At 41.9% G+C, this 14040-nt stretch overlaps 1 protein-coding gene across 1 annotated transcript; it reads left to right on the top strand.

Moving 5' to 3' along the window:
• The first annotated feature begins 1035 nt into the window (after window positions 1-1035).
• On the top strand, window positions 1036-8691 carry LOC117773378 (protein sel-1 homolog 3). The gene is made up of 23 exons (XM_034605243.1): window positions 1036-1201; window positions 1288-1765; window positions 2432-2558; window positions 2643-2764; window positions 3435-3550; window positions 3639-3700; window positions 3776-3908; window positions 3986-4118; window positions 4214-4351; window positions 4934-5139; window positions 5248-5427; window positions 5953-6072; window positions 6167-6307; window positions 6412-6474; window positions 6567-6740; window positions 6831-6958; window positions 7050-7133; window positions 7217-7307; window positions 7397-7484; window positions 7569-7678; window positions 7772-7899; window positions 7997-8099; window positions 8361-8691. Exons 1-23 carry the CDS (start codon window positions 1145-1147, stop codon window positions 8454-8456), a joined length of 3078 nt encoding a protein of 1025 aa, XP_034461134.1. The 5' UTR covers window positions 1036-1144; the 3' UTR covers window positions 8457-8691.
• Window positions 8692-14040: the final 5349 nt, after the last annotated feature.

Genomic DNA, 14040 nt, shown 5'->3' on the forward strand with positions numbered 1-14040 from the left:
ATATCGACAGCTTCTTGTATACGAGCACAGAACTATGCATCAGTAGTCGTAGGTGAGTTACTTCAGTAGTGCGGACACCAGTAGACTTAGGGTGCTCCCGATCAACAAACTACCAAAAAGTGCTGCAGAGAACAGTCGGCCTACCCCAGCCTCACAATGTAACAGGTGGTTTGGATGTACAAGACGAAATATTTTATTTAAAGAAACCATGTGAAAAAAAAAATATCAATTTCCTAATGGTACTTTTTTTTAAAGGTGTCGATTGAAACTTCTTTTGCACGACAGCTGTAAATGGATTATACCATCTGAATGAGTGAGTGTGTGTCCGTCTGCACCCAGTACAATGCACCGTATTGTTGATGCATGTCAACTGCTATAACTAAACCTATATTGGGTAAGAAGAGTGGATCAGCTTAGGCTCTTTACTTCCCACCACACTTTCCGTTTCTCTGTCTTCATCTTGAGCTTCTATTTATGGAAACATACACGGTATATTTGTACAGAGAAAATGATCATTTTGCATCTTCTGTGATGGTCTCGACTTTTATGGAACTTCTGCATGACAGCAATAAACTATTTTGAATGAAATACGAGGTGTTCTGTTTAGATGTTGCACCACATTACACCCTGCACAACACTTTAAATCTGGAGAATTCAAGTTTATCGGTGTATTCCACACTTTTTCTGAGCTAAATCCAAAGTGTTTCAGACAAAGGCTGAAAAGACAGTTTGAGGAAAGTGATGTTTTCTGAACATTACAGCATGTAAACCTTTTCATGTAGTAACACAAATTACAATTAGGAGCTCTGAATATATAATTTGTTTCCTTTAAATAAAGATTTATTTAAGACTCTTCTCTTTCTCTTCTTTTCTCGTTGGATAACATTTTTCCAACATGGCATGTACTATAAACATGAAATATACAATGTACGTGTGGAACAGGTGAATTCAGTCAGTTTACCTTGTGGTGTGGAGCCTAACTGTGTGTAAGAAGACACTGGGTGGAGCGATAAGCAGGTAAATATTTACCCAAGCTGCAGCAGAGCTGAGGTGGAGCAGGATGAGGTCCGGTTCCTGAGCTTTCTTCTTCCTCTTCAGCTGGAAAATCTTTAATAGAGAGATTAATGAAATCTCTCTGTGGACCATGGATTTCCTGAAGCTGTGCTCATGTGTCTGTCATCTGTTTTGCCTCAGTGTGCAGGTAGGAAGCTGGTTTCACTTCTTTTAACACCATTAGCAGCTTTGTGGGAGTGTCAGTGCGACTGCATGTGTGACTTCTGTCCAAAGGTTGCCTGGGCTGTAGACGAGGTGACTCTCCTGAATCCTCCAGAGGAGCCTGTACCGGACCACGCTCTGGACATCCTCTACTCCTGTGATGAACCTGCCACCGTACAGCTGGACTGTATCGTCTCCTTTGACACCGGCATCACTTCCACACTCCTGCTCAGACAGTGGCGCTGCGTCCCCGGTGACCACAGAACAAGGAGCGTGGAGCTGAACCTGCCCGACTGGCTGGTGTACCAAGCTGATGGGACTGTTACAGACTCTCAGTGGGTGCTGAGCTGCTTCCTCCAAGCCTCGCTCAGATACGGTGGATTTGACGACACCGAGGAGGAGTTCGTCGCAGCCCAGGATGTTGCGAGGCTGCAGCCTAAGGCCTTCTTCAGTCGGCCCCTCAAACGGCATCAGCTCTGTTTCCCCTGGAGCTCAGAAATACTGAAATTGACGAAGCAGTTTTTAAATAAACAATGTCCTAAAGAGGAAGGTAAGCTGGAATCTGCTCAGGCTGAATTGATGAATGCATTTTGAATAAGAAATAGTTCAAAAGGAGCTTTAAAAAAAAAATATATATAAATGTCTTCTTCAAGGTCCACGAATGATTCCCTGGGAAATAAGTAAAAATGTCCCAAAACAAAACAAAAACCCTGACCATTTTCAAGAAAGTGATAAAATTATTTCTGGATACAACAGATATACCCCTTTGTCCGGATCCAGTCCAAAATGTAATGGCTTCTCTCTTGGCACATGGCAATTCCCTAGTTTTTATGGATAATCCTCCTGAAAATGAACACTAATGTACAGGGGCGAAAACATGACGTCATTGTGGAAGGTAATCAACAATACGCAGATTAAAGGCCCAGTCACAGATAAGCAAAGATAATATAGGGCGAACCTTCACCTACAGTTCACTTCCAATCTGTGTGAGCAAGTGGGGGGGGGTGATTAAAACACTCGTTTCCGGTGGTTTCGCATTGGAGTTCAACTTTCGGGACCTTTGACCCACGATATTTGCTTCGGATTTGCGTACGTACTTAAAGATTATATAACGTAAACACCGTATTCGTCTGTTTTTAGAGACTAGCTATGGAATAAATCATCTTCACCTGTAGTTTTTCCAAAGCTTAATCAACTTCTCTCCATCTCGGTGCAGAAACGGTGCATTTGCTGTCCTCAATTTATGCGTCAACCGGAGAAAACTTTGGTATCACCAAGACTCTGGAGCCGTACGGCAGCGAGGTCCTGGAGCATTTCCGGGTCAAAGCTGTCTCCTTCCCCTGGTGAGACAGTCCCGCCCATGAGCTGTTGGTCCTGCAGGCAATGTTCAGACTTTAAAAACGTTTATTTGATGTCTTTTCTTCCAGGTGTTTGTTCTCCGTCTGGATATTTGTGAGCAGACGCTGCCAGGGAGGGCTGTGCGGCGTGTTCCATCACATAAACTCTGAGAACGACTACGTCTCTCCTTCTCTGTACCTCACACATTCAGGTTCATTTTTTTCCTATCCTCTCACCTCTCAGATCTTCTCACTGTGCAAACGCCACCAGTGCTTAAAGGGATAGTTCACAGAAAAATGAAAATTCCCTCATTATCTACTCACCGCTATGCCGATGGAGGGGAGGTGTTTTTTGGAGTTTCAGAGGTTAACAGCTGTTTCAGCCAAACCCAATACAATTGAAGCTTCAGATGTAATAAAACAACAGAAAAAAAACACAGCATGCGTCCATACTGCTCCTGTGTCCGGAAGGCCCAACATTCAAATTCGACTTGAAATGGCGTTGTTTACACCAGGTTGTTAGCCTAAATGGGTTAGAGTTAGGCTACTGGAATCCTTCGGCGAGTGTTTGTGTTTGTGTGTGTTGTGGCTGTGTGCAAACATGAACGCGGCTCCTGAGGATAACAGAGGACTTTTAAGTTAAAATATGATGTAAATGACCTCGTTTCAAGTCGAATTTGAATGTCTGGGATTCCAGAAACTTGGATGACACAACACGAGCAGTATGGAGACATATTACTGTTGTTTTATTACATCTAAAGCTTTGGTCCCCAGTTACTTCAATTGTATTGGATTCGGCTACAACCCTGTTTACCTCTGCGACTCCAAAAGTGTCATTTTTCGGTGAACTATCCCTTTAACACGCGTCTCTCCCATGTGCAGGCCAGCTTCACATGCAGATGAACGGAGAGTCCGAGGAGTCCTCTGCCTTCCTCTCCCCATACAAAGTGCCTTTACATGAGTGGTGCCAACTCAGTGTGAGGTTGCAGGGTAGAAGAGTGAGTGACCTTTAATTGACAAATGATATTAATACAGCGTGTAAATAACGGTAATGACTAAGAATAAAGTCATGTCCCTGTCTGTCAGGTGATCCTCTCCATGGTTTGCGTGGAGAAGGAGCAGAGAACGGTTCGATCTACAGAACATGTGTGAGTCTACTTGTAACTCAGTGATTGAGCTGCGTTAACAACAGGAATAAAACATGTTCCCCCTGTGTCCTAAAGGCTGAGTCATGATGTCAGGCTGGATGACACCGAGGGATATTTTGTGATCGGAGGAGGGAAACATGTCAAAGGCGTGGAAGGGTATTTCGGACCATTGGTTTACTACCGGAACCGAGTCCCACCTCACGGCCTGGTAAAGCTCTGCAGCCGCCCCACAGGTATTACCCACTGTTCCCTGCTCCTGGGTCTGATGAGTTCTCTCCTCTGCAGACGGATGCCGTCGTTCCAGATGTTATCCAGGACCTGGATCTCACAGGGTGGCTGCAGAAGTGTGACGAGTTTCGTTTCGAGGTGAACGTGAAAATCAGTGGCTATTCTCGGAAGGCCCAACCGATAGAATCAGGTAGTGGGCTTATATATCCACTAGATGGTGCTAAAATATCTGCAGCTGAACCCTGCATGAAAACAAAGGGAACTGACTGTGCTGGTTTTTTGCAGAGGCCTGTTTTGATGCTTTCCATAAGTGGCTGATAAAGGACAAACTGCCACTGAATACCCAGTGTGAGCCGTGGGAGAAAAGTGTCCCTCGCAGGAGACAAGCTGCAAAACTGTCCAAGTTGTTTGCTTTCAAACGCGGTAAGAGATGCACTGCACTAAATGAATTTGGTTACCGCCAAATATCCAGATGTGGAAGTACCAGAGTACAAAACACGCCACAGCAACACATTTATCTGACAGCTGCAGTTAGTTATCACATTACTAACATGATAAATCCTCATCAGCATTAACACTGAAATACAAAGATTATAACTTTGACATTTGTGTATTTTTCATTATGTATTTTCTCATCACCTAAATATCCAGTTTTTCCATAATTGTCCCTTAATGAGCTTTAAGAATATTTCTGTACATATTCAATATTCTCTCTCAGCTTGATCCAGCTCAAAATTAAAAGGTCAATCCGCTAAAACAGAACAATTGTTTCAGGCATCAATTTATGCACATTTTCACATATTCACTCTTTGGCCACGTTGCATTCTCCTGTAAAATTTCAAATAAGATCTGTGGATTAAAGCAACGTTTGGCTCCACAGCCTGAGCTTGTAGTAACTGACCCACTTGCTTGTGCAGGGTGACTCTGCTCATCATTCACTGATTCACTATCCTTTGTGCTATTTATCATGCAACCACTGAAATCTGTTCAATTGCTGACTCGCAGGAGGAAAGAGGGTGAGCTCGGCAGCTGTGGGCCGAGCGCTGTACTCCTTATCACTTCAGAAGCTGGGCAGAGCGAGCAGCAGCGCAGTGGTCAGCACAATCCTGCCACTGCTGCTCCAAGCCGGCTGCCTGGCTGATAACAGAGCTCTGCGCATGTCGTCTGTGCTCTACAGCAGCGGCCTGGGCGTCGAGAAGCAGCTCCCTAAGGTGTGTGTGTGTGTGCCTCTGGATCAGCCGTAAGTTAAAACCAAGCCTGTGGTGACAGTGTCCAGTGTTTTTCTCAATGTTCTCTCGTGCCCCTGTGTTTTGGTGCAGGCTTGGCTTCTCGCCCTGCTGGCCGCTCAGAGGGATGATCGATTAGCACTGCTGCATCTCGGCAACTGGCACCACCGGGGGCTTCACGGCCTCCCCACCGACCCCGACCTGGCCTATGCGTATTATGCCAACATCGCCAAGCAGACAACTTTAGATAATCTGAATCCTACACCAGAGCAGGTCAAGTTATGCCTTTATAACAAGACTGATTTTGCATATAATGTACAAATATACTCCTTATAGGAGTCAGAATTAACCTTTACTTGCACAATAAGCACTGCAATGAATGAAATATAGCTCTTTGGAGTATATTCTGTTATTTCAGACACGTACACCTGTAATTGTACTGCAGAGGCCAGGGGGAAAAAGCTCATACACCTAATCCACAAATATTTGATTTTTTTTCATTTTATGTACCTGTGGGTTTATTACAGCATACAAGCTAATATGTGATATGGTAATGCTGCCCTTATTGTATAGTTTGCAGATTTCTATCATGAATAAGTTTACTTTTGCTTTCCGTATAAAAAAAAGATAGCAGAAAGATAAGTGTGGTGTTATTACAGTTTTCAAACGTGGGCTCTGTTTCATTCAAAGCTCAGAGCAACATTTCTGGACTGTTTGTTTTATGAGGGACAGGAACAAGAGGAAATGAAATTTCAATTTACAAGTTTTCTCTCTTTTTCTCTCTTTCTTTTTCTTCAGACGTTTGTTGAGGCTGTTTACTTGAACAATGATGAGGCGTTGAGTCTCCAGACCAACGAAAAGCATCATATCTTCCAGTGGCTGAAACTGCAGGCACGCAGGGGGACGTCTGAAGCCGAGGTGCCCAGAGACAGAAGTGTTCCAAATGAAAACAAATGAAGTGGCTGTTCTATCATGCAACTTTTCAAAAACTAATTCAGCACCTTTCTTGCAGCAAGCTCTTGCCCGCATGCTGTTCTGGGGTCAGCGGGGAGTGACTCCTGACATCCAGCAGGCTGTGAGACACTACGAAAGAGGAGCTGCGCGGGGGGGGGACCCGGAGGCAATGTATGACTATGGCATCATCCTGCTGCAGGTCAGAATCACAGCTCTCTGGTCCTTCTGACAGAGTATTTCATCTCCTCTGGTGTTAGGTTTGTGTATTATCTGACATTAGCTGGTGTGGATGTTTCTCTGCAGGGCCAGGGGGTTGAAAAGGACGTTCCCAAAGCTCTCACGTTCCTCAAGAAAGCAATGGACAAGGTTCTGTTTGGTTAATTATCAGAATCACTACTCTCGTCGGTTCTGCTTTCTCCTGCAAAAAGAACATTCACGACTTGCCCTTCGTCCCACAGGGTTTTGTCCCTGCGATCAACGCTCTGGCCTGGTACCACGAGCAGTTTGAACAGGACTACACACGAGCCGTGCAGCTGTGGGAACAAGCCGACCTCCTCGAGAGTCCAGACGCGGCTTTGAATCTGGGTGTTATGCACTTTCAGGGTCTTTACCCTGGAAAACCTGCTAACCAGGTGAGGCCCCACTGTAAACACAAACCTCATATACCGAAACATTAAAGTTGAAAATAATCAAAGCAAAACAATTACGTCTTTCTCCCACAGTACATGGCGTATAAGTACTATCGGAAGTCTGCAGAGAGAGGGCACATCAGGGGAGCGCTTCTCCTCGCAGACGTCTGGACCACTGGGCTGCCCGGCTTCGTCAGCAGACGTCCATCAGACGCCGTCTTGTTAGCTCCTCATCCTCTTACTCATCTCACCTCACATGTTTGATGTTTCTTTTGGTGAAGACTGATGAGGTGTCTTTCAACCTTCCTGCAGGTGGGTGAGGTGGGCAGCTGAGCACAACGGACACCTGGGCAGTGTCTTGAGGAAAGCCTTGGATTCGTATCTCAGGGGCGACATGTAAATGGTTTCTCTCTTCACACCGTACTGCGATTCCTCCACTTGTTCGCAGTCACAGCAAATTAATATTGTCTTTTCAACAGGTTCAGCTCACTGTTACATTACATGATGGCTGCTGAGTGTGGCTACGCGGCTGCACAATTCAACGTGGCTTATCTCTGCGAACAAAATGCAGTGAGTTATCATCTTAGCTCGAGTGTCACGGCCACGTTATTGTTTTATTCCCTCTACAGAAACTGTTTTTCTGCTCCGTACGTCAATAGGGACGTTTTCTGGATCCTGCCTTTGCGTTGCAGTGCATGTGGAGATACTACAACCTCACAATCCAAAGTCAACATCCCGACTCTTACGGTAAATCCAGCAGCTATTGAATCTTACACATTTGTAGCCTCGTGCACAAGGATAGAGGCATTTATTTGACCTGCGTCTCTCCAGCTTTGATCAGGATGGGCGACCTGTTGTACGAGGGGCAGCTCGACAGGCAGAAAGATATGTTTTCTGCGGCGGAGATGTACAAACGGGCAGCACTGAGGAACGAGCCACAGGTCTGCTTCATCCAAATCAATGCTCCTGCAGTGTGTATATGTATTTTTTTTTTTTAAAGCCATGTGTGTGTAAGTCTTACTGTTCTTCTGCAGGGATGGTACAACCTTGGCCTCCTTGCTGAGGAGGGTTACAGGCTGCCGCTGTCAGTATTGACTGAGCTGGGCCTTTCAGAGCTGTACCTGGCAGATCGCAGTCTGCTTCTGAGTGCTTTATATAAAAGGTGCGTTGAATTGTGAGTGCACTTGCTTTGAGAAAGTGCTGTTTACCGACTTCAACATGAATCTTTGAAAGTATAAAACTATGTATTCATCCCAAAGATGCAGAGACTCGGAGGATACAGATTCCTACTTGCCTTGCAGTCTCGCCCTCTACAATGTTCATCTTCAAATGTTTCAAAGGGATTATAGTGCTGCTATTAAGGTCAGTGTGATGTGTTTAATTTACATTTATAGCCACTGCGGATATTTAGAAAATGAGTTAAGTTATTAAAAACCTGTAGTGAGGTGAGAGATGTGGGGTTAAAATCCCAGGTTTTCATGCTTTAATGTAAACATACTCTTAGTTCCTGCCTTCAGAGTTTTACCTGAGTAAAAGTAAAATTACTGACCTTAATGTACTTAATAATTTCCCATCACTGGCCAAAATACTAATTTGACATTGTGGTCATGTTGTCTCCCACAGTTCTCCACTGCTGTTGCCGTGGTTGCAGCTCCAACGATATTCTTCATCACCCTCGGTGTGTTCCGGAGACGTGTCCTGTCTCAGCGAGAGGCGTGACTCTCATCATGTTTAACAGCAAAGTCAAACCAACAGCGCAGCAATATTTATAGTTTACATGATGTAGGTTTACTGGGGCAACACCACAAAGATGAACTGTGATTATTATCTCTATGAATTCTGCTTGTTTTTATGAAATGTCTGATGTGTGTTTGTGTTGTTAAAAGAAAGTACAGACTGTAAATTGATGTGAGTGGACAATAAAGAGCCTCGTGAAGAGCCAGTAGGTCACAGATGTTGTTCTTGGACGTCCTCGTGTCTCTCGGTGTAATGATTCCCTCACCCTGTGGCAGTCTGTGGATGACTTACAGAATGTCAGCTAATGAATATACAGCTGCAGCCTCAGTGACACCGATCTTCACCTGCCCACTCAAACAAGAGTTAAACAGGTCATCTGAGCAAAGTGTTCCAAAGTGAGTCCTTAATTAAAAAAATTATATTTAGGTCTTTTATAAACTTAAACCTGGATATTTTTGTCTCATCTAACAACTGCTAACAACAACGTGACACCCTCCCTTATTGGACACTTTGACTTTGTGTGATCAGATGGTTAAAGTCAAATGTTCAGAGAATGGTCTTAGGCGCTTTAACCCCATTTTACTTATCTATCAATACATCAATATCAGATTTTTTTACTCCCTAAAATCCACCTCCGTATCATTGGGACTCTAGAAGACACAAACTCTGATATTTATTTCCGGTAGACAAACCAAGCAGAGGAAACACTGTTGTTAAATGATCTGAAACATGTCATATCCTCTGTAGTATCTTGTTACTTATTGGCCGACACATATCAACATAATGTATCTGTGAGGCCAACACGTTGACCCACTTTGATCCCTGTTCCCATCACTTTATTTTGCTCCTGTTTGTGTTGTTGTGTTTAGCATCGTGTGTTGTCCTCGCTGCACAACATCCTGCATATGTTGTGATTTGAAATGCGCAGCTGCCAGGTTTGTGATTCCGACCTCAAAAGCTGAAATGTGAACAAATGAATGGAAAAAAGGAAACGGCAGCACCGAGGGAATGTGAAATCAAATTAGTTGAACTCTGAGATTTCTCCTCTGTGCAGCTCCTGACTATCTGCATTATCAAAGCAATCTATCTCCTTTTTCTTCTCATTTCCATCCATTGGTTTTCCTCTCCTTTTCTCTTTTTCCCCCCCTTTCCCCCCCCTCTTCTCCCTCCCTCCGTCTTTGCAGATGGGCCATTTGGCCGCTGAAAGGGAGGAGAGCTGTGCCAGTTGTGAACGTGCAGCGGAGGCAAGGAGAAGAAAGTCACTCAGGCTGCAGTGGGAGCTGGACTCGTTCATGGGATAAACGACACAAACACAAGACGGAGGTGCAGACAAAGTTCAGGTACTTTGTGTGTGTGTGTGTGTGTGTGTGTGTGTGTGTGTGTGTGTGTGTGTGTGTGTGTGTGTTCTGGGATGGGGGTGCAAAGTTTACATTGTATCACTAATTTAGGAGCTGTTCATGATTTTCTGTCAGACAAACAGGAGCCGTTCACTGCAGCTCTGAAGACTTGCAGTGTATTTTAAATTGTCTTTCACTCAAACCCACTTTATTTGTACAGCATTTTTTTTTTAAGTTAATAACAAACTCTGAAGAAATGATCTGTTCTGACTCATGCAAGTGTTGTGTTATATAAAGGATGTACTAATGGCTAAAGATGTTCTGTGACTAGTGTTTTTCCTCTTCACTATTCATTTTATTTGCTGAATGACTGAATGGTTTTCCGCTCTGGTTCATTTCTGAGTGTACGACGAATAAAAGATCTTCATATTTTGGATGTTTTTGATTAACCATGAAGCCAAAGGTTATTTTCCTCTGTAATTTCCCCCTGAAAAATGAACAAAACAAAAACATTGTCAATAGCTTCACAACTCTAAGACCACAATCAACAACCTTGGGCTCCGTTGGGTAAGAGATACTTGGGAGAACTTTGAAATACAAGTTTTCTGTTCCTGTCACCGGGTCAATGAGAGATTGAAATCTGAAAAACTACAGCAACATATTATATATATTATAGAGTGAATAACACTCCTATGAAAATGAGTCACACTGATGCTGCTGCACTAATCCAAAATAATTTGATTCAAAAGAAATAAAAACAAATGCTAAATTCATTTCTGAGAACCAAGTGTGCCAAATAGTTTTTCTGCCTCTGAACACATAACCTAACTGTAAAATCTTTCAACTTCTACTACTAATGGCTCACTATGTACAATACACAGAAATGTTGTACTTCCAAATGTAGTATTTTTTGTTTTTTATGTAGTATTTCTATTTTACAAGGGCCATTGGAACAGGCTATTAGACCACAATGCCAAAATCTTGGCTGGGGACTTGAGGTCATGGATTCCATTGTATTATATAATATTATATAATATATTATTATATTTCATGACATTACATTATATCATTAGACATCATGGTTTGAATCATCCATGCTAGAGTTTATTTTTTAAATTTTATTTAGAATAAAGACCAGCTAATACAGATTTCAGTTAGTCAGCACAAGAACAGTATATAAAACCAGACTGAGCATGAATATATAAAACATATACAGACAAAAAATTCAAATTTACTACTTAATTGAGATAATTCAATGATAAAGTCACAAACAGAGCTTCAGGTAAACAAGTGAGACAGACTTCCGCATCACGCAGGTAACTGGTCAATGATTGGAGCCGCAGATATCATGTGACCTGTCATTAGTGGGTCAGTACTCCAGTATAACCAGTAGGGGGCACTGTCCCCTGCGTGCACTCTAAATTTTCTGTCTCCTCTCGGTACCGATGGATAAACACGTGTATCCACGTGACGGAGCAGGACACCGGAAGGTAAGATACTGACGTATAAGATACTGACATAAAAGATACTGACGTATAAGATACTGACATAAAAGATACTGACGTATAAGATACTGACATATAAGATACTGACAAGCTGCTTTAAGTGTCATTGAAATGTGAATATTAGTGAATGTTGTGTTGTCTAACTTCCCTCAGGGCTTCAGAATTAGTCTCAGACAGACAGTGTAGTTCAACGTGAAGCTACACTGGTGTTGTGGCTTTCAGGGATAAATAAATAGATAAATTAATATAGTTACGTTTTAAAATGTGATGCGTGATATTCTGGTGAAGCTAAACTTCAACCTGTTGCTGCTCAGGATTAGCAAACAAGCTTGCCGAGTGTAGCGCCACCTTCCGCTGGTGGGCGTAGTTTGTATCACACATATCAGAGATAATTAAAAACTATATCTAGTGATTAGATGATGATAAATGTTCTGTGATTATTAATTCAACATTTACAGTCAGAGCTGTGGGAAAGTTCATCCATTCTTTGTTCTTTGTATGAAACCATGGCAACAGTCGTCATGGAACTCAAGAGCAGAATTCACATCCTGTTTGATCCGCTAATAAAAATGATGCTGTTCACTACTTTCCTGATTATTTTCATTGTAAAAAAATACAAATGAATTCCCAGAAAATACGATCTCATTAAGATAAGATAACATAAAACTTTATTGATCCACACAGGGGAAATTCAGTTGTTACAGCAGCAGGCAGGTCAGAAGGAGGCAGACAAGAGAATAAAACAATTCAATTATATATAAAAGATGCTGATTATATTCACTTTTCACTGTGGTGGTTTGTGTAGAAATGTTATAAAGTAAAGTTCAATGCCTCAGGATGATTGTAAGAGTAGAATGTAGAAGAACCATTTGTACATGAGTATAAGGACATATTGTGATGTGCAGATTACATAAATGTGTAAAAAGTTAGAAATAGTGCAAATAGTATGAGCCGAGTGACATTACATTGCATATATGTTAAAAACCCACATGTGAGTGTGGAGTTTGAATTCTCCGTCACACACTACTTATCTATTGTTCATATTATACATCACTTTTTCTAGTGTTTATAATTTTTGTATACTGTTATATATATTTTTTTTAATTTATGTTCTGCATAAATGACAGCAAAGCCTGTGTAAACCTGTTTGGCAATAAATCCCGATTCTGATTGATGATTGAACTACGTGACTCTGAGCTTTTAGTACTTTATTTATTTACCATTATCGTGAAACTGTGGATTAGATTTAATGTTTTGTGTTTTGAAAGTGCAGCAAGTTAGTTTGTTTACACTTCATTTCATTCTTCAAGTAAAGATGTGAATATTAGTTTATATTATATATAAGTGTATCACTTCTAATTCTATCCTTCCATTGAAAGCCTGTTGTGAAATGTCAGGGTGAATAATAGCACTTAGTGAACTCTGCCACACTGTGTGCGTCATTTATCAACAACTGAAGATGGAGCTTTGTCCTAATTACATCGGTTGTTTACTTCCTGACTACAACAGTATTTTTTCGCTGCTAAACTGTTTTGATTAAAACCAAGAAATAGAAATCTAAGGTATTATTATTAGTACTTGTAGTAGTATTATTATTATTAGTAGTTGCTTCTCTGAAGAGATTGTCCATTATGTGTCATTTTAGAAAACTGTAAGAAACTCCTTTGTCCTTGGCAGCCAGTGAAATAACATTACATTAAATATAATGGCAGAAAACATTTTCTTTTGCAATGCATATCAACAATCATTAGACACTGATAAATTGTTGTTCAGTGAATTCTTATTTCTACTAATGGCTGTGGTGTTTTGGCCACAGACTAATATTTAGTGCTGATCATTTGGTGAATTACATACCCACTGGATGATGCATCTTTTCTGTCTGGCCTCATGAACTCTGCGGTCTTGCATGTTTTTTCATATCATGTTCTTAATGGGTCTTTGCAGCAAACGTGTAAGTAAAATGGAAACGCTTGTCGGTATCTCAATAGCTTGTACCTCACTATATATTTCTGTCTTTTTCTCCCCAGTGTCCAATGGTGCAATGCCTGCGAGGAGCCAGAGCACTGTGGGGAGCAGAGCTGTCCCAGTGGGTGTGCCGTCCTCCACCTCCCAGCTCCTTCTGATTCTCTTCGGTCTCCTGCTGGACGCCCGGGGTCAAGGTAAGATTCAGAGGTTTTCTACTGTTCTTCTATTTGTCCTGATGTGAGACAAAGAGCCTGTGTTTGGCCACTGTGGTTGTTCTTGGCCACAGTGACACAGCTGGTCCCAGCCTCTCAAATGTCAGGAATGTGCATATTTATTATTGTTGATCATTGTATATTGAATATATTTTTGGTTTTGGACAATTTAACCAACAAACTATGAACTCTGAAGACTTCTCCGTGGGCTATGGGGAATTATGATGGACTACTTTTAGCTATTTTCCGACATTTTAAGACAGATAAAGTGATAATGAAATTTCACTGCTCTGGTGTTTGGACTGGTTTAATACCAGGAGATCCATAGTATAAGACGTGGTCAATACTGGACCAAATAATGTTCTTAGTTACAGCCTGTGTCTGATTTGTGAAACAGGAATATCCAGTGAAGCAACAACAGTCTGACACAGAATGAGAGAATTTAAAATAAACATTTCATAAATACATATAATAGTTAAATGAAGGTGTGTGATGTGCAAAGGTCCAGTATATAAGCATTTTAAAAAGCTCTTAGTTTGTAGACCAC

The sequence above is a fragment of the Hippoglossus hippoglossus genome, chromosome 13 (assembly GCF_009819705.1).
Source record: "Hippoglossus hippoglossus isolate fHipHip1 chromosome 13, fHipHip1.pri, whole genome shotgun sequence".
Classification (NCBI taxonomy): Eukaryota; Metazoa; Chordata; class Actinopteri; order Pleuronectiformes; family Pleuronectidae; genus Hippoglossus; species Hippoglossus hippoglossus.

Excerpts from the sequence above, each read along its gene's own strand:
- LOC117773378 (XM_034605243.1), top strand. The coding sequence starts at position 1,145 with ATGGATTTCCTGAAGCTGTGCTCATGTGTCTGTCATCTGTTTTGCCTC. Across the intron at positions 1,202-1,287 it reads TGTTTTGCCTCAGTGTGCAG|GTTGCCTGGGCTGTAGACGA; the intron begins GTAGGAAGCTGG and ends TTCTGTCCAAAG. Across the intron at positions 6,741-6,830 it reads CTGGAAAACCTGCTAACCAG|TACATGGCGTATAAGTACTA; the intron begins GTGAGGCCCCAC and ends TTTCTCCCACAG.